The 25,936-nt window shown below is 33.5% G+C and overlaps 2 protein-coding genes across 3 annotated transcripts; one reads left to right on the top strand and one right to left on the bottom strand.

Moving 5' to 3' along the window:
• The first annotated feature begins 3,088 nt into the window (after positions 1–3,088).
• LOC110027231 (ADP-ribosylation factor-like protein 8b) lies at positions 3,089–12,058 on the top strand. 2 transcript variants are annotated; one of them, XM_020728566.1, is made up of 6 exons: positions 3,089–3,273; positions 3,826–3,907; positions 4,004–4,036; positions 4,229–4,350; positions 11,490–11,651; positions 11,763–12,058. In XM_020728566.1, exons 1-6 carry the CDS (start codon positions 3,236–3,238, stop codon positions 11,878–11,880), a joined length of 555 nt encoding a protein of 184 aa, XP_020584225.1. In that variant the 5' UTR covers positions 3,089–3,235; the 3' UTR covers positions 11,881–12,058. The 2 variants fall into 2 exon arrangements, with proteins under 2 accessions (XP_020584225.1, XP_020584226.1); XM_020728567.1 differs by having other exon boundaries at positions 3,842–3,907.
• A 2,950-nt stretch (positions 12,059–15,008) lies between these two features.
• Positions 15,009–20,676, bottom strand: LOC110027230 (40S ribosomal protein S3a-2-like). Its single transcript, XM_020728565.1, has 7 exons — positions 20,566–20,676; positions 20,441–20,488; positions 20,236–20,341; positions 16,160–16,297; positions 15,887–16,072; positions 15,584–15,784; positions 15,009–15,285 (listed from the first exon to the last, which is right to left on the bottom strand). Exons 1-7 carry the CDS (start codon positions 20,574–20,576, stop codon positions 15,190–15,192), a joined length of 786 nt encoding a protein of 261 aa, XP_020584224.1. The 5' UTR covers positions 20,577–20,676; the 3' UTR covers positions 15,009–15,189.
• Positions 20,677–25,936: the final 5,260 nt, after the last annotated feature.

Consider the following 25,936-nt stretch of genomic DNA (forward strand, 5'->3'; position numbering starts at 1 on the left):
CTATACGGTACAGGGGTAATTTGGGAATTACATATTGTACTGTAGGACTTACTCTATGATTATAAATAGACCTGTTTGTAATCCTAGGTCTTTGAGAGAGTTGGATCCCTGAATTTTGTAAACCCTTTTCTGAATATTGAAAGGAATACGCCGCTCTGCTCTCGAGGATGTAGACATCTTTGCCGAACCTCGTTAAATCTCTGTGTTCTTCTGGATTTGTGTCGATTGATGTTTTCTTCGCCCTATTTTTTCTCAACAGCTCACGCTGTTGATTTGAGCTAGATTGAATCACAATTCATAAATCATTATTTTGGATGATCATGAAACTATATTTAAAGCATTTCTTATTTAAAATATTTGAAGATTTGTGCACAATAATAGAAATTTATTAGGGACACATCAATATTAATATTGAAATAATATCATATCGTTTTTTTCATAGGTATGCATGTAAAAATTGAAATTAAGTTATTAGATATGTAAATGCATGGGAATTTAGTGGTATGTAAGTCTTTCAATAAATTAATATCTCTAAATAATGGAATAGATAAGGAATGTCAAGTGAGGTGATGAGAAACTATTACAAAAATGAAGCTTTAAATTTTAATGTAATTATGTATCTAATATACATGTTTTAACATTTATTAATTATGATCCTAATATTTTTAAGATTATATAAGAAAGCTAATAAAATATCAATAAATTTATTTTTATATATGATGTGTGGTACAAGATTTGTAGTGGTAGAATAGTGAATTATCATTTTAGAGTTGTACGAGCATTTAACACACACTCAGAAGAGGGAAGACAACCAATAGTGGCATCATAAGTTTTTGCGTAGAAAACCTAGTTGAAGAGATCTACTATAAGTTGATGATTACATAGATCTATTATCGCACAAGCAGAGCAGAAGTACTAAATTTTTTATTTACAATTGTTGTTTTGAAGTACTTGTTGTAAGGAACAGACGACAACCGATAGCGACCGGTAAGTGGTGGTCCACTGTGGTCAGCGAGGGATGACGACGGTCGGCCATGGTCGACAGCAGTTGGCGGTGGTCGATGACAGTCGGTTGTGGTCAACGACAATAGGAGCGGTGCTGAACTTCAGCTCATTCTCAAAAATTCAGGCTCTTTGAAAGCCTCAAGCTTTATTCTCATCAAGAGAGGGTGGGGCTTTATTTATAAAGTCCCGATTACAATTGATGAAGGAACATGAACTATCCTGATCGAACTGCCTAGAAATGTTTCAATGATCAGACATGTTTGATTGAGATTTGAAAGTCTTAATGATGTCAGAACTGAGGAATCTTGGGCTCGTTGAAATCACCATGTCGAGATGCTCGATTAGACAATAAGCTCGTCAAATTTGACGTTTGTTTAATCTTCCAAATATGCTATGAAAGCTTCCAAAAATGATTTAATGACTTAATCTATATTTGATACTTCGATTTGATCAATTTTGATATTATTGGGTCTTTCTCGTCGAGCCGGTTGATTTGAGTGTAAGTTTATTGAAATTGGAGCAATGTATGAATTTTTGAATATTTTTTATTTAAAATATTATCTCGAGATTTATGTAAGTCATCGAGATTCATATTAATGGATAGATTCTAATGCAATTATGACACTAAGATACTATATAAACAAATATGAAATATATTTTTTAAATATGTAAACACATAAAAATTATGTAGCATGCATGTAATACCCAAATAAATATTACGAGGTGTCTTATTTTATTTTTATTCTTTTATGTTTTAATTTATTTAATTTATATTTTTTTTCCTGAAAATAAAATATGTATGATATCTTATAATATATTTATTTCTCTTTTAAAATTTATTAAAATAATTTTAAGATTTTCTGAATATTTTTAAAAAATATTTAATGTATTTAAAAAAAACCTAACAGATATACAAAAAAAATTGTACGAAAAAAAATATAAATTTTAAATAAAATAAAAAGTTAAAAAATTTTGAACGGAAATAAATATTACATGTATCTAGCATTTCAAATAAAATTATGTCATATAAATTATATTATTTATAATTAAAACAAATCAATCTAATCTCTTTTCCTCCTCGACGTTTCGTGTGAACCATACCGGTTGATGTTATATATATATAAATCAAACAGGAGAACGATTGAAGAAACGAAAAAAATAGAACGAGAAAAATCACACAAGAAAAGAACACACAAATTTATGTGGTTCGACAAATTGTCTACGTCCACGGAGTTACAGAAGATTTTATTACTTAAGGAATTTACACTAGTCGATCACATTGACTTAAAAGAGAAATCTCTCACTCTCACTCCGTTAATCTCTCTTATTCTCTCTTTTTTTCTCTCTTTACACCGAGATACACCGAAGAAGACAAATTTACAAGAGAAATAAACCTAATTTCTCTTCTGCCGCAAGTCACCACGAAGAAGCCAAGGGAGAACAATAATTTTCTTCTTTCTTCTTTCGTCACCGCAAGGAACAATTTCTTGCACTTTCCTTCCTTCTATCCTGAGGAAGCCCGAAGAGGAATAATGTGACTTCTAAAAATTGAAAGAGAGCCGTCTGAAGTCTTTTATCACAAACAGAAGAGAGCGAAGGGATGCTACGCTTCACAACATAGGAAGGCCATAGGAAAGCAGGAGCGGTTGACGCGCGACTGAAGATGCAGGAGGCGCAAACGAGAGATCGCGACCTTTCGCGAGAAGCGGTTGACGCGCGACTGAAGAGGCAGGAGGCGCAAACGAGAGATCGCGACCTTTCGCGATCAGAAGAGCAGGAGCATGAGTTGGCGCGATTTCGCGAAATGGGTGGCGGGAGTGGATCGAGCTCCAACGCTAACATTAACTGCCCTGAAATAGGCATTAAAAAATCATTTTTATTATTAAAGACGTTTTTTTTTTAGATTTACATATATATCATATAATTCTTATATATTTACACATCTAATTCCTAAAATTTGATATTTATGTTAGCTCTACTTAATTTATTTAAATATTTTTATGTGGTAATTGAGTGAGATATACATGTAAATTGATAAGAATTATGTGGTATGTATGTAAATGCCTCCTTTTATTGTTATTATTTTTTTTTTGGGCTTATTTCGCCGGGCAACTCTCTCGACGGCGGCTTGGCTCAGGGAGGCGATTTTCAAAACGGAGCGGAAGCGCAAGGGATATCACTGTTTTTTAAACCCTAATCGCTTTCGTATTGTCAAAATTCTTCTTCCACCATGTGGTTATGGGACTCTTTTCTGAATTGGCTGCGAAGGTAACCTGATTCGACTGCATTGGTTCGGATTCTGTCGATTCATTTACGATTCGTAAAATGCTTTTGTTAATTCCTTTTGATTTCCTGTGGCGGTTTCTTTATGCCTTGATATTTGTTGCAGAAGGCAGACAGCTTTTTAGGGTTTGATTCGACTTTTGCGGCTATTGTTATTGATGAGTCGCCTTTTTTTTAATGTTTCTGACAAGCTTATTAGCATTGATCCAAGATAATTAGATGCAATGGTGAGGGGGAGGAAGGAAGAAGCAGAATCTATATTTATTTTCTTTAATGAATCTTCTGTTTCTATCAATCTATGCTATATATAAATATATATCTGTAATCGTCTAAACTGTAAGCTGTTCCTGCGAAATGATTTCATTTTGGAACACCGGACATTACAAGTTTTTCTGCAACCAGCTTTTCATGTTATCGAAAGTCAGAAATTTTGAACAGTTTTTGAGTTCTTCATGTGTTCATCAGAAGATTCAGATTATTTTCTTCAAAATATGTCGTCTGCTTGTATTGAAGATTCTGCTTTTCTTATTTCTGCAGCTTCTTCTTCAAACAGGAAATGGAGTTATCCTTAATCGGACTCCAGAATGCTGGAAAAACATCACTTGTGAATGTTATTGCGGTCCGTATCTGTGATTTTCTGTTGTCATTTGTAATTTTCATTTTTTTTTCTCCTGAATAATGCTTCACCTTGGCTTATTCAGTTGTCCTTTTGCAGACTGGTGGATACAGTGAAGACATGATTCCAACGGTATATATACAGCAGGATTGATATTTCTTCCTGTTTCAGTCAACCTATCACTTTCATCTTATGAACCTAACTATACTTGGAAGATTTACTTACATACATACCACTGAATTCTTACGTATTTACATATCTAATATTTAAACTTGAATTGTTTTCATTAAATAAATCTAAATATATTTTTGTTTGATATTGAAGGTTGGGTTTAATATGAAGAAGGTTACTAAAGGAAATGTCACTATAAAGTTATGGGATCTTGGAGGCCAACCAAGATTTCGCAGCATGTGGGAGCGATATTGCCGTGCAGTCTCTGCTATTGTGTATGCTTTTTTCCAATCCTTCAAATTTTATCTTTTCCATTTTTAGTTGTTGTTTTTTATTCAAATTTGTTAGTTTGGCTATGTACCATGATGGTAAAATCTTATATGGCAGTGATTAGAGAGAACTTTTCAGAAATCATGTGAAAATGCTAACTTATTTTAGAAAATTAACAATAATTAGATATATTATTGTCCTTTTGAATCACTGGGGCTATGGGATTATAGAACTGATCTAAGATAGCCAGCTAAGGTTGAAACTATTCCAATTGGAAAAAAGGCTGAACCTAAGTTTTAAGATTATATATCTACTCGTAAGATGAATGTTAAACTTATATGGACCAAACTTCCAACATGTATGTACAAAGATCCTTCTCGTGAAGGATTTAAGGATTGTTTTTTGGAAGACGTAATTATTTTGAAACAATTTAATGAAATTTGTAATGAAGTTCATAATAGATTGATAAGTTATAGTCGAATTAGCTTTGAAAAAGCTGCATAAAGGGTAAAACCTTTGGTCTAGATGAGACGCTTATCGAGATTTAAAGAATGTCAAAGGATTAGAGAATAAATATTTTTGCAATGATATTTCATAAGGAAGAAAAGTTCAAGTTCATGCTAATTATTGAGAAATCAAGCTTACGAGTCACCAATAGAGCTATGGAGTGGTTAGTTGAACTTACACTCAATTCTAGAGAATCAATTTGGATATCTTAATATGAGCTTATTAATATTGAGACTATATATGATTATCACATGAATTAATTTGGCATACCACGAAGTAGAGATCCATATATTAAATATATGTTCTTATTATGAAACATATGTATGATGGAGCAATGGTTGATATTAGAAGTAATTATGGAGCAACATAAAATTTTTCAAATATTGTAGTTTTACATCAATGATCAACATTGAGTTCATATTTTGTTGTATGGTTGTGTACATACGTACAAAATATATTTAAAGTGAGGTGGCTTGATATATTTTCTTTAATAGATAATCTAGTTCTAATTGGTGAGGTGCTTTTTAAATAAATAAAAATTAAAATAATAGAGAAAATGCTTAGAAAATAGAGGTCTTAGAATTTGGGGCTATTTGATTTGTTGAAAATTAAATGTAGAGTAAGAAGGAATATAGTGTAAAATAAATATAATGTATTTGAAATATTTGATTTTTTTTAAGAACTTAAATGGAAAATTTTGAGATAAAAAAAACTATGCAAAACAATACTAATTCAAAAAAAGTCTACGTTATTTGATTGAGTGTAAAGTAAATACAAGATATCATTATTTTGTGTTTGATTTAATCTAAAATAAATTAAGTGTAAAGCTCTTTGATGGTGAACTAGTGAAAAAAGTTATCAAAATGACGATTCATAAGTTATCAAAAGTTACATGGATATAAGTTATCAAAATGATTTGCAAAAAATTATTCAACAACACTTGTCAATAATAATTGTGAAATGGTGATTCATAACACTACATAATGCTAATGATGATGTCGATGTTTTAATAAACCCTATACTGAAACTTATTGTCAATAATAATTGTGAAATGATGATTCATAACACCACATAATGCTAATGATGATGTCGATGTTTTAATATACCCTATACTGAAACTTATACAACTTCATGCCTTGAAATGGTTCATGTCCCCTCGATTTTCACCACCTGACAACTTATGCATTAGTTAGCACATTAAAGAATGGTTGCCATTGATCCTTTAGAGGCTTTGATTTATCTTTTTTAGTTGAAATGAGAATTCCAGCATGCATACTGTAGTTTTTGGGAGGGAAAGAAAATATAATTATTTCTCTTCAATTTCCATAGACTCGGTTACAAGATAAATAGCAGGGAAAGACCGCCACATTAAGAAAGCCATAAAATCCTCATGCCAGAAAAAGAAAATAAAAATTACCATAAATAAATAATCTTAAAAGTAGAAACTACTAAAAATAATAAAAAAATAAAAAATAAAAGATATAAAAAAGGGAAAAATCCCTAAAATTCCAACACCCCCACAATTTGAAGCATAGATATCTATCATGCATAACTTGCTTACAAGAAACTCAAAACTAGGCCTGAAAAGTCCTTTGGTGAAGTACATCTATAATTTGTTGTGTTGTTGGGGTGAAAGACATCTAAATAGTTTTGCAATCAATCTTCTTTTTTATGAAGTGTCTATCAATCTTCACATATTTTGTGCGATCATGTTGTAATGGATTTTCTTCAATGCTCACAACAGTTTTATTGTCACAATACAACTTCATTGGCATCTTTATAGGGATTCGTAGCTCTTCAACAATGCTCTTGAGCCAGAACATCTCACATACTCCATTAACCATACCTCGATATTCTGCAACAACTTTACTCATTGCACCACATTATGTTTCTTAATTTGCATTGTAACTAAGTTTTCCCTAACATAATTACATTATCCGGATGTAGATCTCTTGTCAACAATTGAGCCCACCCAGTCTGTATTGGTGAACGCATATATCTTCCGTTTTGTGGTTTTTTGAAAGAGTAAACTCTTACCCAGTGCATTTTTTAGTTATATAAAAATACTTTTAATTGCTTCAAGGTTTTTTTTGAGAGGGAAAATGCGTAAATTGACTTACCAAATTTACAAAAAAGGCAATATATGGTCGTGTATGTAATGATTATATCAACTTTCATGCCAACTTTTGATTGAACCGTATTCACTGGGCCATCATCCTTCTCATATCTCAGTTTCTGATTGGGATAAATTGGAGTGTCTACAGGCTTACAACCACTCATTCATGTTTCCTTTAGCAGATCAAGAACATACTTTCATTAGGAAACAATAATCCTTTTCTTCAATCTAGCAACTTCCATACCAAGAAAATACCTAGGAGTTCCTAAACCCTTGATCTCAAAAACTGATGAGGCAAAAGTCTTCAAATGGTTTAGTTCATGCATGTCATCTCCAGTGATAATTTTAGTATCCACATACACAAACAACATGGCTATCTTCCCTTCCTTGGAATGTTTGAAGAATATTATATAATCTCATTGCTCTTGAGTATATCTTTGACCTTTAACAAACAATATAAATTTCCTGTACTTTGAGTTTTTTTAGTTTACATACCTTTTTGTCGAACTTCTCACTAAATCCTAAAGCGGCCTACATGTACATTTCTTCATCTAGGTCCTCATTGAGAAATGTTTTTTTTATATCCAATGATTGTAGAGCTCAATTAAAATTAGCTGTAGGTGACACAATGACTCTGATAAAGTTTAGTTTTGCTACTGAAACAAATGTCTATAAGTAATTATTATCATATGTCTGAGTGAATCTCTTGACAACCAATCGAGCCTTGCACCATTCTAGAGAGCCATTAGAATTATATTTTGTTGTAAACACCTATTTGCATCTAATAGTTTTCTTATCTTTAGGTAGATCAACTAATTCTCATAAGTCATTTTTTTTGGAGCTTCTATCTCCTCGTAGATAGCCTCTTTTCATTTAGAAACTTTCAAAGCATCCTGCATTGTATTAAGAATCTCCATACATGACAAATGTGTGGTAGAAGTCCAAAAAATGGGCATGAGACTTTCATATGACACATAATGAGAAAATGAATCTTGGGTACAAGACCTCACCCCCTTACAAGCAACATTGAGATGAGAAATTATTAGATTTATGATTAGGGCTAGACTCAGGTTCAAGACTAGAAAACTCAGAACCGGAAGATGAAGTGAACTGGGATAAATGCTCAGTGAGGACATATACTTGGAGGATCGGAGATTATGAGCAATGCAAATGATTCATAGACTCCTTATTTTCAGTAATCTTTGGTCATGAATAGACAATATCAAATCGTACTAATGTTTTTTGTATGATTCTTCTTCTTTAGTTATTATAAGCGTATTAACATCATCAAATGACATTGTAGGAAGATCTGAATCGTATTTAATATTTAAAAAATTAGACCAATTTTATTCTGATATTATATCTTGAATTTTTTGGTTGATGAATCAAAGTTGGAGAGATATTACTTTGTGAGTTTTCGATTTAAAGAAATTCTTGAAATCCAATAATCAAATTTTTGTTTTAATCCTCCCCCCTTAAAGATGAAAAGAAAATGATTGTTGTAATTCCAAAAAGGTGAGATCTATGAAACAAACATTTTTTTTTTAAATGCGATCAAAATATTTATACCATTTTTGGGTGGGAGCATAACCAACAAACACACATTTTATGGCTCAGGGTTCAAGTTTTCTTTAATTATGACTATGAATGTGAACAAATGCAGCACACCTAAATATCTTTAAAGATAAAGAAGATGAAAGCCGATTTGTTGGATAAAGTTTATGAAAAACCTTAAAAAAATATATCAAAGTTCAAAACTTTATTGGATGCTCTATTAATGAGAAATGCAACAATAAGAGCGGCTTCACTCCTAAGATGTTTTGACTCTTGGTTTTTCAATAGAAATGCTTGAGTTACCTCCAATAAGTATTTATTTTTGGGGTTTTTACCCAAAACTTTCATATTCACTTATCTCACACCAAAACTTTTCATTTTTACAAATATCTTATGAAAAGTAGTACTCATTATCACATTTTAATCACCAAATCCATCTTTTCATCTATACATAAAGTGTTATGTGTGAAAAAATAAAACTTTGGGTGTAAGATAGATAAATCCATAAGAATTTGGTGATATATATGTAGTTTTCTCTTTATTTTTTTTATTTCAGTCTCATTATTTTTTTTTTGTGTCGGCACAAGAGCTTTGATGAACTATTCTTTTTTTCAGAAAGAAAACAACCCAAAATATTTTTGAAATACTCTTAATTATTATTACTCTATAATATTTAAATGATTTTTTGAAATGGTGTTTATACGATAGTATAATGGTTTTTGAAAATTGTTTTCACTTATTTTTTTTTTATTAAATACATTCAACTTAATCTTGTGTGATCATCAGTAAAGGTAACATATCATTTTATTTAGAGTGTGTGAGATATTTATAAGGGCCCCAACTATGAATTTGAATAAAATGTGTAGTTGGTTTGTAAATTTGCTGAGGAAAAGACGCATGATAACGTTTGAAAAACAAACAAATTTTATATTGTCAAGTTGGTATTCTTATTTTTAAATAAACTGGAAAACATGAGTTTTAAATATTTGAAATTAGGATGACATAACCTATAAGTCATGGCATAATATCACTGTCTTTGGAAAAAAAAGCCAAAATTTAAACTAATATTTTGACATTGTCTATTCACATCAAGTTCATCATCAAAGTATTAGAGTCCATTATTTTTCTTAGCACTGCTAATCATGCTCCTAGTGGTCAATTCTTAAAACTCACAATAAGAATAGTAAAAATTAACCTGAAACTGATAATCAAAACTAATTTTGCACAATAGATTATCAGGCAAGTTGGAAACATGGAGCATACCACGAAGGGTTAACAATAATGTGAGTTTGACAGTTCATATTTCAGTAATTACCGAAATGAAACCATCGACAATTTTGACCATTTTATTGCCTGCATAAGGTCTATAAGATGAGAATAATTTAGAACAATTAGTCATATAATCAGTTGATACAGAATTAATTATTTGAGAATGAATAAAATTAAGGTTAGCACTTAACAATGTTGTGGCTAGAGAGTTATCATTCTGTATTGAAGAGCAAGACAAAATTAGTGACAAATTTAGGGATTGAATTTGTGCAGGTGCTCTAATTGCTCCTCGATGGAAGGTATTGCATTAAAGTTGGCAGAAGGTTTTGGGTTTCAACAGCAGTGGCTTGATCGGTCTGACCTTCACGTTTAGATTTTTGTTTCGAATTTGCGGGTTTATCATGAATCTTCCAACCTGTCCCCTTCATATGCCATGGTTTTTTGCAATGCTCATGCCTAATGGGTGGGGCGAAGTGGTTTTTGAATTGTCGAAATCATTAGAAATGGTAGAAATTCTTTGGGTGTTAGTCATCTCCAATTTGTACGACATCATCAAATTCTGCATGAGAAAACTCACGACCATCGACTACATCAAAGAAAAACAATACTAGCAGGGCTCTTTCTAGGAAAAAAAATAGAGCCTAATTCATGATTGGGCTTCGATTTGTGAGTTCGATTATGATGAGAGTTCAATGGTGTGTTTGATTGTGATGGAAAATAGAAACTCGAGGAGCTCCTGCTTCGACCATGCCTTCGGAGTGTCTTCTCGTGGCAACGATAGGTCACGAGCAGCGTCTTCCGCGGGCTACGATTTTGCAAGCATCCTCACGACTTGTGTTCCTTGCAAGTGTTCCAAATCGTGAGTTCAGACACGTGGATAAAAAAAATTGGCTTCGATTGTGAGTTGTGGCTACGAAGAAGAAACATCTATGAGTCGCAACTACGATATCTTATCTTCGTAGAAGAAGACCATGATTTTGGAGGACACACGAACAACTACTTCAATCATGAGTTCCGTCACGATGGAAAACCGGATGATGCTTCCAAGGAAGATGCGTGATCAGAGGAAAGATAAGGGACATCTTGTGTCTCTGAATGTCGTGATTCGATTATTTCCTTTTGTAACGAACTCTAATCACTACTCTCATGAGAGGTTTTTGAATGATGCAATCCAATCATTGCCTTCTGAGACGTGATCCAGTCACTATCTTCCCAGTGAGCTATAATCGAGGTTGTATCGCAGGGGGTCACAAATACGATGGTTTTGGCGAACCCGGAAAGGGAAAGTCAACTGACCTTTGCGAATGAACTCGACAGGATTAGGATGACATTTCAAAGCCGAAGATGGGCTTTGATGCCATGCGAAGATGGGCTCTGATACCATGTAGTTTTTTGGAGGTGAAAATAATTATTCCTCTTCAATTCTCTGAGACTCAGTTACAAGATAAATAACAGAGAAAGACTACCACATTATAAAAGCTATAAAATCTTCATTATAGAAAAAGGAAGTAGAAATGACAACAGCTAATCCTAAAAATAGAAACTACTAAAAATAAAAAATAATAAAATAGAAGATACCAAAAAGTGGGGTTCCCTAAAATTCCGACATATACCAAACCTCCATTTTTTCCCTTTTCTGAAACCTTATTTCCAATCTCAACAAATCATATTAAAACTGCATGTTACATTCTCCTGCAGGTACGTCGTCGACGCAGCTGATCACGACAACTTATCTATTACGAAAGGCGAACTCCATGACTTATTGAGCAAGCCTTCACTCACTGGCATTCCATTGCTGCTACTTGGGAACAAAATTGACAAGCCAGAAGCTCTCTCTAAAGAAGCCTTGACAGAAGAAATGTAAAATCCTTATTTTTGAAAAAAAAAAAATTAGTTTATAGCTTCATTAATCATTTATAGCTTCATTAATCATTTATTTGTAGTTTGAACTTATGAAATACTGTAATTTAGGGATCTGAAAGCCATTACTGATAGAGAGGTTTCCTGCTTCATGATCTCTTGCAAGAACACGACCAACATTGATGTTGTTATAGAATGGCTTGTGAAGCATTCCAATTCTAAGAGCTGAGTATCTGGGCTTCTGCTGCTGTGAATCTGTTTTGACGTTTGGGGATTTTGTTTGGAGTGAACTGGATTTATGTTTGAAATTTTTTAATTTATGTGTTTTTCTGTATTAATTTTGATTGATTGTTGTGAGCAAATGCTGTATTGTTGTGCAAATTGTTAGGATGAAATATATAATATTCCTTTTCTCGATTTATATTTTTTATTACATTTGGGTGATTTTCACATACAATGTAAATTGCAGTCTTCGGACAACTTCCCTTTGCCATCGTTGTTGCCTCTCGTCTTTTGCTGCTCAACGACCATTGCCTCTTGTCGGCAACAGCCTGTCGCGACCGTCGCCCCCTCCCCTTGCCACTATTGCTGATGGTGTTTTACATTGATTTCATTTTTCTCTAAACCAAACACAAAAATGTGAATTCATGCATCTAGTTTACACCAGATCAAATAACTTCAAAGTATTTTAAATATTCAATTTCAATTATGGTACATGCTTTGTATATTACATTCATTTTTCAACAATTTGTACAATTCATTAATAAAAAATTGGTTGGTATTGTGCTCATATTAGTTTTTTGCTTCAAAATAATTTGATTTTACTCACACACATACAATTATATATTGGGTCTGTAAGACCTCTGGGGTCATGGGTTCAATACCGTTTATGTGTGGAATAAAATTCTGAGGCATATGAGGTTGGCCGAGAGGTTCGTCTAATTGTCTCTAGCAGAAATATATATAGACACACACACACACACACACACATACTATATAGACACACACACACATATATACATATATATGTTTGCATTCTAAAATTCTTGTTCCCAAGAATTTCTCTAAACAAAATAAAATTTTAGTTTTGAAAATAATTTTAGGGACATTTATAAGTCTATATCCAACCCCCTCCAACTAATGATAAATTAAATAAATTTAATCATTTTAAAGCATGATTTGTAACTATAAGGAATCAAATGAACCCTAAGATTAATCATAATGACAGAAGCATATAGAGATGAAGGTGGTTGACTGGCCCACAACAATGGTGAAACTATAGTTAATAACATTCCTGTGGGTGGCCAACAATGGTGAAACTATAGTTTTACTTGGTTTACCCACAATTATTATGTTTTTATATATCTAATACTTAACTTCAATATTCATATATATAATATTATAACATTCAAATCTTTAACATCACGTTAAAATGTCACAATTATTAAATATTTTTTATGTGAATTTAGGGTTTCATACTTAAATTTTAGTATAATTATAATACTTAAATGTTATATATTTGGAGGTTAGGGGTGACTACATAAAATGTTAGTATGCCATTATATCTATGTAATTTTTTTTTTCTAAAACTTAATTTGGACAGCATAATTATTTTGTATTTATTTATTTTCATCAATTTAGCTTAAACTAATTAATGAATTTAAATGGACTTTTATTTTTTTTTTTTTTATAAAACTTAATTTGGACAGCATAAGTATTTTGTATTTATTTATTTTCATCAATTTTGCTTAAACTAATTAATGAATTTAAATGGACTTTTATGAGCAATTCAATAAATTCAATAATATTTACCATCTCAATATAAATATAGAACTTTGGAAACTTTTAATATTACATATCTCACACCTAAACTTCAATATTTACATTCTTAGCACCGAAAACACTAAGATAAAAACAAAATCAACACCCACTGTTAATGTCACCATTAACGTCATCGGAGCGAGGCCAAAGGAGGTGAAAGACGGGAGTTTCAGAGATCTTTGTATGGCGCAATTCCGTCGTTGTCTTCTACGAATGTCTTTGTACTTTATGATCCAGTTGTCACATAAAAGAAAAAAAAATGTTAGAGTTCCTTTGTTTTCAGGTGGGATCGAAGCGAAAGGAGCAATATAAGAGTTTTGGCAATCTTTGTATGCTGCAATTCCATTTTTGCCTTCGGCAGAAGTACTTGTAAGTTGCGATCCATTCGTCTCTAAAAGAGAGAGACAAGAATTCCTTGGTTTTCAGCGGGATCAAAGCGAAAGGAGAAGCAAGATAGGAGTTTCATCGATCTTTGTACACCGCAATTCAATAGTTGTCATCGATCTTCAGAGGCCTCTGTATGCTGCGATACCCTCGTTGTCTTCGACTCTTTGTGCATTACAATCCCATCATTGCCAAAAGAGAGAAATGAGTACTCATTGGTTTTCGAGTGGTATCATGGCGGAAGGAGGAGCAAGATGAGAGCTCTGGAGATCTTTGTGCCGATTCAATGGTTGCCTTCAAAGATCATTGTAAGTTGTGATCCCATCACCACCAGACAAGAAGATGGGTGCTCCTTAGTTTTCAACTGGAATTGTAGTTAAAGAAGCAAAATAGCAACTCCATCGTTACTATTGGAGGTCGTTGTATGCTACGATTTCATTGTTTCTATGTATTTACAAATTTAACAACTAAACTTTAATTTATATATATCTCACTATTTAAAAATTAAAATAATAATATTTGTGATGTGATGTGAAAGATTTGGATGGTATAAATATAAAAAAAATGAAGTATAGGTGTTAGATATGTAAATGCATCATAATAGGATGGTATACATGTAAATGCCTCTTACAATAAGACAGACCCCTTTTTGTTACAACAAAACTACCCTTCTCTTCAATAAACTTTGATAGAAGCAAGAAAACTGAATCAAAGCATTCCATTTCATGCATCACATACAATAAAAAAATATTGGGGTGCACTTACATACATACCGCAATTCTCATATATTTACACATCTAACCCCTAAACTTTCATATTTATAAATGTCACTAAAATCTTTGACATATATCTATTTAAAAGTGAAATACATCTTTTCATGCATAAGTTTCTAACAATGTTATAAACGTAAATATCCAACTTCAGGCGTTAGATATATAAATACACAAGAATTGTATGGTATGTATGTAAATTTCCCAAAATATTTACACAAAACCAAATAATTTATAGCACAAAAAAAAGATATTTCCAACTGAGTAATGTCTACTAATTAACCAATAAAATTATAATCAGAAAACCAAGCATCAGACAATATATACATATAAAAAAAAGGTTGGGGGAAAACAAAACTGCAGGATATTTCCAACTGAGTAATGTCTGCCAATTAACCAATAAAATTATAATCAGAAATGCAAGCATCAGACAATATAAACATATAAAAAAAAGGTTGGGGGAAAACAAAACTGCATTTTAGTTCAGCACATAACGTTGGAATATCATTTGCAATCAAACAAATATTTTATTTTCATAATTTTAAAAATTATATATAATTAAATTAAGCTCCAACAACCTCAGCTTCACCTTCCATAGAAACATCCTCTACAGGCCTATCAAGCTTGACACCCAAATCTTCCTTGTAATCACCATGCACCTGCAATCATCATGAAGTGGTAAGTAAAACTCATGTTATTCTAATGAAGATTTTTATACACACAACACTCGGATTCCTATGTTTTTACACATCTAACATCTAAACTCCAATTTTTACATGCAATACACCCTACCTATGTTTGAAAAGGTGCATTTCACCTTTTAAAAGAAAAAAGGTGGCATTTTTTATGTGATAGATTTGTTAATACATAGGAATTGGGTGAGTGGCATGTAAGTGAGTGGAACAAATCATACATATCTACAATCAGTTCAGAGAGAGCGGCAGCAAGCATGCATACCTCCATGAGCTTCCCAAGATCAAATTTTGGAGCCTTCAAAATCTTAACTTTTCGAATAAACACATTCTGAAGCGGGTAAATACTTGTCGTCGCCTTTTCAATCTCCTTGCCAATCACCTCGGGAATGAATTTTTGCACCAGTTCCTTTAGATCACAGGACGATGCTTGGTTTATCATTATCTCTCTCATTTTTCGACGAATCTATAAAAAACAGCAAAAAATGGCAAGTAAACTTATGAAAGTTGAAAAATAAAAGGGGTTGACCAAATTAGAATAGAAAATTTAATTTTGGGGGTGCCGAACCTGTCTGATCTGACTGGACTGAGCATAACAAGTGCGCTTGACCTGATTAGGGCGTCTTTTTGTGAATGCGATACAAAATAGCCTCATGGTGTAGTTGTCGGTGGTCTTCACATCTACTTGTGCCTCAATGAGAGTTTGCCACTTGCGAACTAGGGACCTGAGTTTATCAGTAGTAAAATCCATGCCCTATGGTAAAGAATGTCCAGCATATAATCATTAGTGCCTAAAATAAAATAATAAATATATATAAAAAAAAGTTTTTTGGTGGCTTACCCAGAAGTTTGTGAGGACATTCTTGCCTTGCACATCTTCTGCACGAAGCCTAATCTTTCTGTAAGCTTGATCTTCATCATTCTGAAGGTCTGCCAGAGAGATCTCAAATACTCTGTGCTTGAGACCTTCGGAGGCTATCTGAGATAAGAAGATGAAACAGTTCATCTAAATCCTGTGGTTGACTGACAATTTGGTCATAAAATCATAATTTGCTGCTAAGCAACACCGCATTGCTCAATTAGAATATATATCAGGGACATACTTATTTTTAAAAAAGATTTATAAGAGGCATTTATGTACATACAACACAATTCTTACGTATTTACATATCTAACACCTAAATAAAATGTTCAAAATTAAAAGCTTATAATAGTATCTAGTCTTTTCTGTATTTATTTAGGGCATCTATTTCCTTTTCTTTTAAAAGTCATAATCAATTTTTAAGGTTTAAAAAACCAATCTCACGTCTGAATACCAACAAATTATTCAGATATCAGATTGCTATTCCTTCGCTCAGTATTTCTGTACACCAGCAGCTTCATACTCTGCCTTCATATGAAGCTTTAACCACTATGTTTTGTCGCTAAAACAGAGAAAAAAAAGAAACAAATAGTCCTGTTTCTTTTTCAAGCTACAATATCAATCTGCAACAGCTGTTGCTACCTCCTACAACAGACCACAACAAAAACAACAGTCGTCACGTCATGCACCTCCTCGCATTATCATTGCTCCTTGTTCCTAACAAAAAACTTTCAACTTCTTCCTTTTGTTGCCGGTCTCTACAATATTGAGAAGACATTGTCTCTTACTTCCAGTTTCTTACAGTCATTCACTGTCATCTATGAGCATCTGCGGATCAACAGACTATCTGAGTTAACACCCAAAAAAACTGAAGTAGAACCTAAGGTTAAATTGTTCTTTGGCTAGGTATTGTATATCCTCTAATTTTAATTCAAGTTATTTGGTAAATCTAATTGAGTGCTGCCTATTTACATGATATGATTAAGATCTTGTTCGTCATGTTATATTTTTATCTTTGTAGCAAAAGAGTTAATATCTAGTCGAATTCGAATTATCTTTGTCAAACATATCATATATGATACATTGATCAACGGTTACCTCATAACAATAACCATAACCACGGTGACTTCATATGCTTGATCAAGGGTGCATCTGATTGGCTGGTTGACATTATGAGATTCTACTAAAACATTATCTAGTATTGTTTAGAATAACTGTTCAGCTCAGACCTGAAAAAAAAAAAAATATTGAAATAGTTCCATTTCATCATCCAATATTAATTAATATTTTTAAATTAGATTTTTTTATAAAATTTTGAAATAGAATCATAGCAGCTCATTCATTTTCTATAATTTATAGCATGAGGGATTGCTTGGGGGTTGTTTGGTTTGGTGAAAAAGGAATGTAGAGTGAAAGGAATATAGTGTTAAAGGAATGAATTGTATTTAGATTAATTTTGAGTTATTGGTTCGGTGTAAAATAAAGCCAGGCTTTGTATTCTCTTATTTAATTTGAAGAAAAAAGCATTCAATCTATAATAGAGCCATTAATGTGAACAACAACTGGAGCGCGGCAGGTCCCGAATGGCGGTGGTAGAGGTGGCGGGCACCACAGGCATCAAGAAGCAGTCAGCGGTGGCGGCAGGAGCTACATCATCACTTTACACAAAACCGTGTATTATAAATTTGCCCAAATCTAGTGAATCACAAATACATTGAAAATGAACTAGATAATGAAATGCAAATACATTGAACTACTGACAAACGCACAATGAATGTAATGAATGTAACGCACATGCACTACTTTTGCTGCTGCCGAACAACACCTTAATGAATTCCATTCAATATATATTATTCATCCAAATATTAACTTTTTTTATTTGAACCTTGATTAATTGCAAGAAATTTATCAAGCACATTGAAATGTATAGAAAAAGTTCATAATTAGAGTATTAAATTCATGCAACTCCATTCCAACAGATAATCATGCATCATATAATGGTGTGTTCTTTATTAGCCATAATCAAAACATGCATTTTAACGATAGAAAAAAATTTGATATGCATGATGAAAGAAATAGAGTTTTTATGATTTCATGTTTATGGTTACATTAAAGTATATTACGTCTTAAACTAGACTTTTTCCTACTTGTTTATTGCACTCCACCTAGAGCAAACTACCAAACAGTCTATGAACCTTGCAAGGCTATAAGAAAGCTTAGTCTTGAAGCAAATATGTAGTTTTGTGAGTTAACATTCATCTAAATTATACTTCAAATATAAAAGACCATTTGCCATGTTGAAATAAATCAAACCAACAAGTGACCTAAGGATTCTTCTTCAATTAGAATGTATGCCCATCCAACCATTATTCCTTATGCAACAAAAGATTGCTCAAGTATTGATTGTTGAGGTTATCAATACATGAATAGCATTATTCGAACTCACATTATAGACATTTTTTTGTTGATTTGGGCATTCGAAATTACATGATACATGAATGCCACATGAAGGGCAAACCATCCAGAGTATCAGGTTCCAAAGTCCTTCAAATAGAGCTTCTATTCCTATAAGAGTTAAAACAAAGCAATCGAGTTAGGTGCATTTACATACATACACACAATTCAAATGTATTTACATATCTCACACCTAAACTTTCATATTTATACACAACACTCAAATCTTTAATGTCACATAAAAAATAATGCTATTACCATTTTTTAAAAGTGAAATACACCTTTCATGCATAGGCTAAAAGCAACAAAGTGCTATGTATGTAAATATTAACGTTTAGGTGTAAGATATGTAAATACATAAGAATTGCGTGCTATGTATGTAAATTTCCAATTAATTTATTACATGAAGTTATCGATATCCCACCAAATCCAACATTAAATTAGGTATCAAAGCCTCTAACTTATTCAGTCCATTTATGTCCTTTCTTCTTTATTAACTTGTTAGCTAGGTCAATAAGTGCAAAATGCTGTAATTGTTAAGGTCATGTTAACCCAACATATTGGATCAATATGATTCCATCCCTTCTTCACTCAATCCGATCGAAATAACTAGAAATCTTCTATCAGTAAAATTTTCTTCATCCTTTATGACTACTCTTTCATTGTTTTATACTCTGTTTATTGTTGTTCCGATATTTCCACATTCTCAATAAAATTAAAACTAGTCCTATGATATTTCTGTTGACCTCATTTTTAGTGAGGTCTTAGTCTAAAACCTCTTATTTTCATGTCTCTATTGCCACTCTATCAAACTGTTTCTATTATAAGCGCATATGAGCCTCAAACAAAAATTAATTAACATTTATACTCTCATAGAGTTGATGGTGTTAACTTCGTGGAGCAAATATTTCAATGCTTATTTGCTACTATTCATTGGAAAATTCCATATAAATTCTAATAATTAAATTTATATGCATGCTCGACTTGATTTTGATCTAATCTTTGAAGTATTTCTATCTTTCTGGAAAAGAGAATGCTAAGATAGAAGAATGGAAAAAAAAGTTAAAAAAACAAAATTAAAGAATGTATGCTAGAGAAACAATTACAGAGACGTCCATTGAAGTTAAGGCATATAAAAATAAATTAGATGGTATGGACATGACAATGAATGGTAGAAAATGCTCCACTTAGATGACTGATTAAGATTAGTCCCAAGGGATTAGTAGGGAGTGAGCAAATATGAGGCTACATGAACACAAATTCCTCAAAATAATTTGCAATAAATAAATTTAATGAAGTGTGAACAGATGGAAAATGAAGAATCATAAAGCCAACCTCAAATAGCTGGGATACGACCAATGATGATGACAATAATGGCATTTATTGACAGCATAGAAACATAGATTTATAAATGATACGTAACTAGTAAGACGTGATCATAAAAAGAGCAGATTACAACATGGAGTACAGGAAAGGTTTTTAGATCATAAAATACCAAAACATCCTATAAACCCTCGAAAAAAATATTTGTAAAACTATCTACAGGGAATTAAATGTCAGGGATCTAGCTCAGGGTCCGTCCAGGGAAGCGAATGTGTCACCTTGGTTCCCTGCGTCCTCGACACAAGAGTTTTCCCAATATTCCTCACAGTGAAAATTGATGGGGCTTTGATATCGTACCAATCCTTCTTGGAAAAGGGATCCACGCTGCAAAAATAATGTCGACTCAAAAAGAAAGAAGATATTGAGGAAAACAAGACAACAAAAACTGCAAGCAAGCACTAAGCAGGTTCAAGGGATACGCACGTCTTCTTTTTACCTCCCTTCTTACCCTTTGAGATTCGCTTGTTCTTCCTGAGATTTTGGAGTCAGAACAGTTAAAAGATGTAGATATAAGAGAGAGAAGATCGGATCAAGCAAGAAACTCTAACCCGACTGCCATGTCTCCGCCGCTGCGAGATGCCGGAACTGCAGAGGCTGCTGCTGCTGCTGCTAGGGTTTTAAGCAATCGAAGATAAATTATTCTGCAACAGTTTATTTGCTCTTGGAATTGGCTCGAAATATTCATAAAATTAAATAGTATAATTTAGAATTAATTAATTTTTATACAAATATTTTTTAGAAAAAATATTATTTTAATTTTATTTAAAAATTAATTATGATGATAGTTTGGTATTCTAATAAGCCAATTTCGAGACTAATACAAAAACATGAATAAGTTTTTCGAGCCGAACACGAACACTTAGTTATGATAATAGTTTGGTATTCTAATGAGCCAATTTCGAGACTAACACAAGAACATGAATAAGTTTTTCGAGCCGAACACGAACACACTATTAACGAGCCATTTCAAACACAAGCCAATTTCGAACGAGCCAAATACATCTCAAGCCTGAGCTCGCTCGGGCTAGATGGGTGTTCCACACAATTGGGCATTTACATACAAACCACTCAATTCTCATGGATTTATATTTTTTTAGCATCCAAATTTCACTTTTATATTTATACGACCTAAATCTTTCAAATCATTTAGTCAAATTAGTAATCAACTATTTTAAGAGGGATTGAAGTAGACCCAACCTAAAAAAAATCTAAAATTATGATTAAAATTAATACAGGAGATGTGGGTAAGAGGAATGCTTCATAGTTTTAATATTTGGTTACCAAAGTGCATAGGACTATCAAGGGGGAGGGGAGTCATGCTGTGAGTGCGATCGACAATGAAACCAGCACGAGCGGGCTTCGAAACCTCCCATCCAAGGGGCATCGACAACACATTTTTTTCAATATATTAAATATTTTTAAAAATATTATCATTTTACTAAAACATCATCAACTTCCTTCGAGATTTACATAGCACACAATTCTTAAATATTGCATCATTTACCACTTTTTAAATGACGTAAGTTGAGCTCTATTTGACTATAACTGGTTTTGAGCTCTCTAAGGTAACCATCTTTGTTGCTTTCATCACTAATGTCAGACTAGAATATCAGAAATTCGGATGAAGACATCGATTACACCACATGATTATGCATAATAGTGTCATGCAATTCACGCCATCGTCCATATATTCAGACGACTTGGCATAATATTCCATCCATCAAATGGGGCAAAGCCATGCATTGGGAGACCTCACTCTGCGTGCCCACACAAGCAAAACACCTGCACTGGTGTTACCCAACGGGCGATCATCACATTCATTTAATGCTAATACCGAGGACAAGCGTGCACTGGTGTTACCCAACGGGCGCGGGAAGAGCTGTATCATCACATTCATTTAATGCTAATACCGAGGACAACTAAAAATGGGTACACATGGTGCTGCCCGCGACAAAATACTAAGCCTGGGCAATGTATGTGCGAACGACAATGTGATTGCAAAATAATGTGGAACAATCCACGCCATACATGATATTTTCTCGTTACGCTCGTTCCCATCCATCCTTTTTGGGCACTATGGGTGTAATATTTGAAGTGAGGTAAATTCAAGGGAGAGGGGTGGCCGGATGGGTTAACAAAACAGGAAATATATATTTTTTGCATGACATAAACAAAAAGATTATCTTATAAAAAAACATTCTACTACAATTGACGCTGTCCGTGAAAATTCTAGCCACAACAATGAAATCTACTAAGTTTGACATCGGGAAATTCATCAGAATGAATGATTTTGGCTTGTGCAGGGAATCCATTTTATGTAGATTTGTAATTGATAGTAATGAAGCTATGAATTATTGTGATGACTCTCAATTACGTAAACTAAGACGACACCACAATATATAAGAAGATTTTCTATAGATAATAGGTACAACGGTTATTTGGCTATGACAAGTGTTTAATTAGTCATCTTGTATGTCCTTATATATATATATATATATATAAAAATGCCAGCTAAAGCCCCACTCCGGGCAGCAATCAAAACTGCCCGCTGCCCATCTCCCTTCTTTAAAATCCCTCGCTCCTTCCCTTCCACATGCCTGTCGCATCATTTCCTCTTTTCACGCTCTCTCTCCTTCGCACCAGATCTAAAAAAACCCTATTCTTCGTGCAGAGATGGAGTCCTCTCTAAGAATGAGGCGCGTAGAGAGCTAGAGGAGATTGTTCGTCAATGAAATTGTGTGGTGTAATCTTCAAGATTGTCTTAGTGAATTGTTTATTGATTCCCTCCTGCGAATGTAGGTCTTATGAACCGAACCACGTAAATTCTCAGTGTTCTTGTTTGCATTTTCTTTGCGGTTTTCTTTTTCCCATTTTGTTGTCCTGCAGTTTTCTTGGCATCATATTCTGCTACAATTGACGTTGTCTGTGGGGATTCTAGCCACAACAATTGGATCTGCTAAGTTCAACATCCAGAAATTCATCGAAAAGAATGATTCTGATTTGTAATTAAAAGTCAAGGTAGAGAATTGTTATGATGACTCTCAATTATGTGAACTAAGACGACATCATAGTTTGTAAGGAGGTTTTCTATAGCTAATGAGTACAACAGTCATTTGGCTATGACAATTGTTTAATTGGTTATCTTGTATGAGTCATTGTCTATATATATGTAATGATGTATATGAGTTGATGGGCTTAAGGGGGAAAAAATTCTGAGAGCAATGTGATGAACTAAGAAAACTCGTATCGAGATCAAGATCGATAGAGAGCTAGAGGAGATTGTTCGTCAATGAAATTGTGTGGTGTAATCTTCAAGATTGTCTTAGTGAATTGTTTATTGATTCCCTCCTGCGAATGTAGGTCTTATGAACCGAACCACGTAAATTCTCAGTGTTCTTGTTTGCATTTTCTTTGCGGTTTTCTTTTTCATGTTACAATGATCATTTTATGAATAAGACACGATTAATACGACATTTTATTGTTCCCTCCTTTCTCTCTCCGTGTCTCTCCCTCTCTCTCACTCACTTCTTACTCTCTATTCCTTTGGTGTGATCACTGACAGAACAAGGTGCAAAATTATTAAGAAGCATTTACATACATAACACACAATTCATAAGTATTTACATATCTAACATATAAACATTCATATTTACATGCATATCACTCAAATCTTTAAAATCACATCAAAAATATCATATTTACTATTTTTAAATGGAAATCACACTTTTTAGCAAAATTTTATTACACCAAAATATTATAAATGTAAATATTAAAATATGAGTTTTACACAAATAAATTTATCGAAAGGTTAAATTTAATATACTTTCTAAACTATATATGAACGAACTACCAAATTTCTTATCTTATATAACTACACTTATAACTCTTCTTATGATGCGAAGTAGAATGGAAGGAGCATCAAAGATAAAATCATGTTAATTTAAAATGCAGAGATTAAAAATGATTATGGGAATTAATAATTGAAGAAGCTCCTTAATTCTTGTTAATCAGAGGACATGCAGTCAATGTCCTCTGAAGCGGCTGATCAGGAGTAGTAGTTGGAAATCGGTCAGAGGAAGGTCGATAGGGGGAGTGGTTTTTTAGTCCATAGGAGCACAGTGGATGAGGACAGTTTAGGTAGATGTCAGACAAAAAAGAGGGAGAAGCCACTGACAGTTCTGATGGCCGGCAACCAAGGAAAATTGGCGGTGAAATAGTTTGGTGTTGGGGCAACTCGTTGGTGGAAGCAGTTGCTAGCTGTGGATGCACGACAAGGGCTTAATTGAGAAAGAGAGAATGAGCTCATTGGTTGTAGGAGGAAGAGTTTGGAGATACGAGCGTGCCTTGTGTTTCATCTGCGAGGAGCGATCAGAGGAGACTGCTTTGAAGGAAATAAGTCCGTTCAAGGGGTGAAGGAAGAAACATGAGATGTCTAGTGGGCAAGGATTTGCTTAAGGGTGGACATATGGCTTCTGGGATGATACTGCTTGGTTACCGATAGAGAGTTGGGTTGGTTGATTAGTGAAGTGGTTAGTTGGTTGCTATAATGGCAATCGACCAGTGAGTCGGTCAATCAATTGCTAGAAGGTTCGAAAAGATGAGAGGATAAATCGATGCAACTAAAAGGTCTTATAACGAACCACGAGGAGAAATAGATGCATAGGAAGAATTGTAGGAGACTCGGGACATTGAATAGATGTGGTGGATGAGTGGCTAGGGGAGCTAGAGTGACCAAATGAATAATTGGAGTCCTTCCTTTGCCGTTCCCCTTGTTGCTCTTCTTTGCTCTTCTTCTTGTTGGCGACACGATCTACGCTCGCACACTTTTTAAAATGTTGAATCAAAATATGTCTGGTAGACCGTGCCCAAAGAATTGAGCGCTGGACCGAGGAGAGGTGATATAGGGAGAGAAATGAGCAAGAGAGAGAGGGAAGAGGAGGACTTCCCCTAGCCAGGGGGAAAATGGGGTATTCCTAGGCTCGTAGACCTATTTTATTCCATAAAATTAAATGTTATAAAAGAGGGGTGCCCCTAAAAAAGTCCCCTCTTTACATCATGAAGTCGAAGATATGAGGGGCAAAATGTACAAAAATTACATATTTGGATATTCATTGAAGAGAGAAGCAAATGATGTTTTAGTCATTTTTATTTCGACCATTGGATTGTCTCGAGATCGATGCAGACTTTCATATCCATGTTTCTTTGCCTTGGTGTTGATGACATTCAATATATAAGAAATTAAGTCGAAGAAGAGAGTTGAGAAGCGCAGAAAATAGAATCAAAGAATCTTTGATAGAGGAATATTCACTTCCATCTTTGGCTCCACTGCTTGATTTCTTTCTTCCGCTGAAGGCTGCGAAAGGGAAGTTGAAGGCTGCTGCACTTGATTCCTTAATTAAAAGTAAAAGCATTTAATTAAGGGAAATATATATATATATTTTTTTTTTCAAAAAAAAAAAATATTTTTTCTTTCCTACCTCTTTTTTTTTTAAAAAAAAATAATAATAATAATAATAAAAAAAAAGGTCTAAGCAAGGATTTTTGCAGAGGAATTTTTTGCAGAAAGTTTTGTTGCAGGAATAATTTTCAGATGGCATTTTCTGGTGCAAAATTCGAGGTGGTGAAGTTCGACGGAACTGGTAACTTCGGATTGTGGCAAACTAGGTTGAAAGATCTGTTGGCACAACAGGGAATCTTGAAAGCTCTGCGGGCAATAAAACCAGATGTCATGGAGGATGAAAATTGGGAAGAATTGCAACAGCGAGTGGCAGCGACGATACGACTATGTCTGGCAGACGAGGTTATGTATCACGTGATGAATCTGAAATCTCCAGGAGAAGTTTGGAAGAAATTGGAAGCTCAGTTTATGGCAAAATCTCTGACGAATAAGTTGTATCTGAAGCAAAAGTTGTATGGGCT

The sequence above is a fragment of the Phalaenopsis equestris genome, unplaced genomic scaffold (assembly GCF_001263595.1).
Source record: "Phalaenopsis equestris unplaced genomic scaffold, ASM126359v1 Scaffold000421, whole genome shotgun sequence".
In the NCBI taxonomy this organism is placed as follows: Eukaryota; Viridiplantae; Streptophyta; class Magnoliopsida; order Asparagales; family Orchidaceae; genus Phalaenopsis; species Phalaenopsis equestris.

Excerpts from the sequence above, each read along its gene's own strand:
- LOC110027231 (XM_020728566.1), top strand. The coding sequence starts at position 3,236 with ATGTGGTTATGGGACTCTTTTCTGAATTGGCTGCGAAG. Across the intron at positions 4,351-11,489 it reads CGTGCAGTCTCTGCTATTGT|GTACGTCGTCGACGCAGCTG; the intron begins GTATGCTTTTTT and ends ATTCTCCTGCAG. Across the intron at positions 11,652-11,762 it reads GAAGCCTTGACAGAAGAAAT|GGATCTGAAAGCCATTACTG; the intron begins GTAAAATCCTTA and ends ACTGTAATTTAG.
- LOC110027230 (XM_020728565.1), bottom strand. Across the intron at positions 16,298-20,235 it reads CGAGGACGCAGGGAACCAAG|ATAGCCTCCGAAGGTCTCAA; the intron begins GTGACACATTCG and ends TTCTTATCTCAG. Across the intron at positions 16,073-16,159 it reads ATGTCCTCACAAACTTCTGG|GGCATGGATTTTACTACTGA; the intron begins GTAAGCCACCAA and ends TCTTTACCATAG.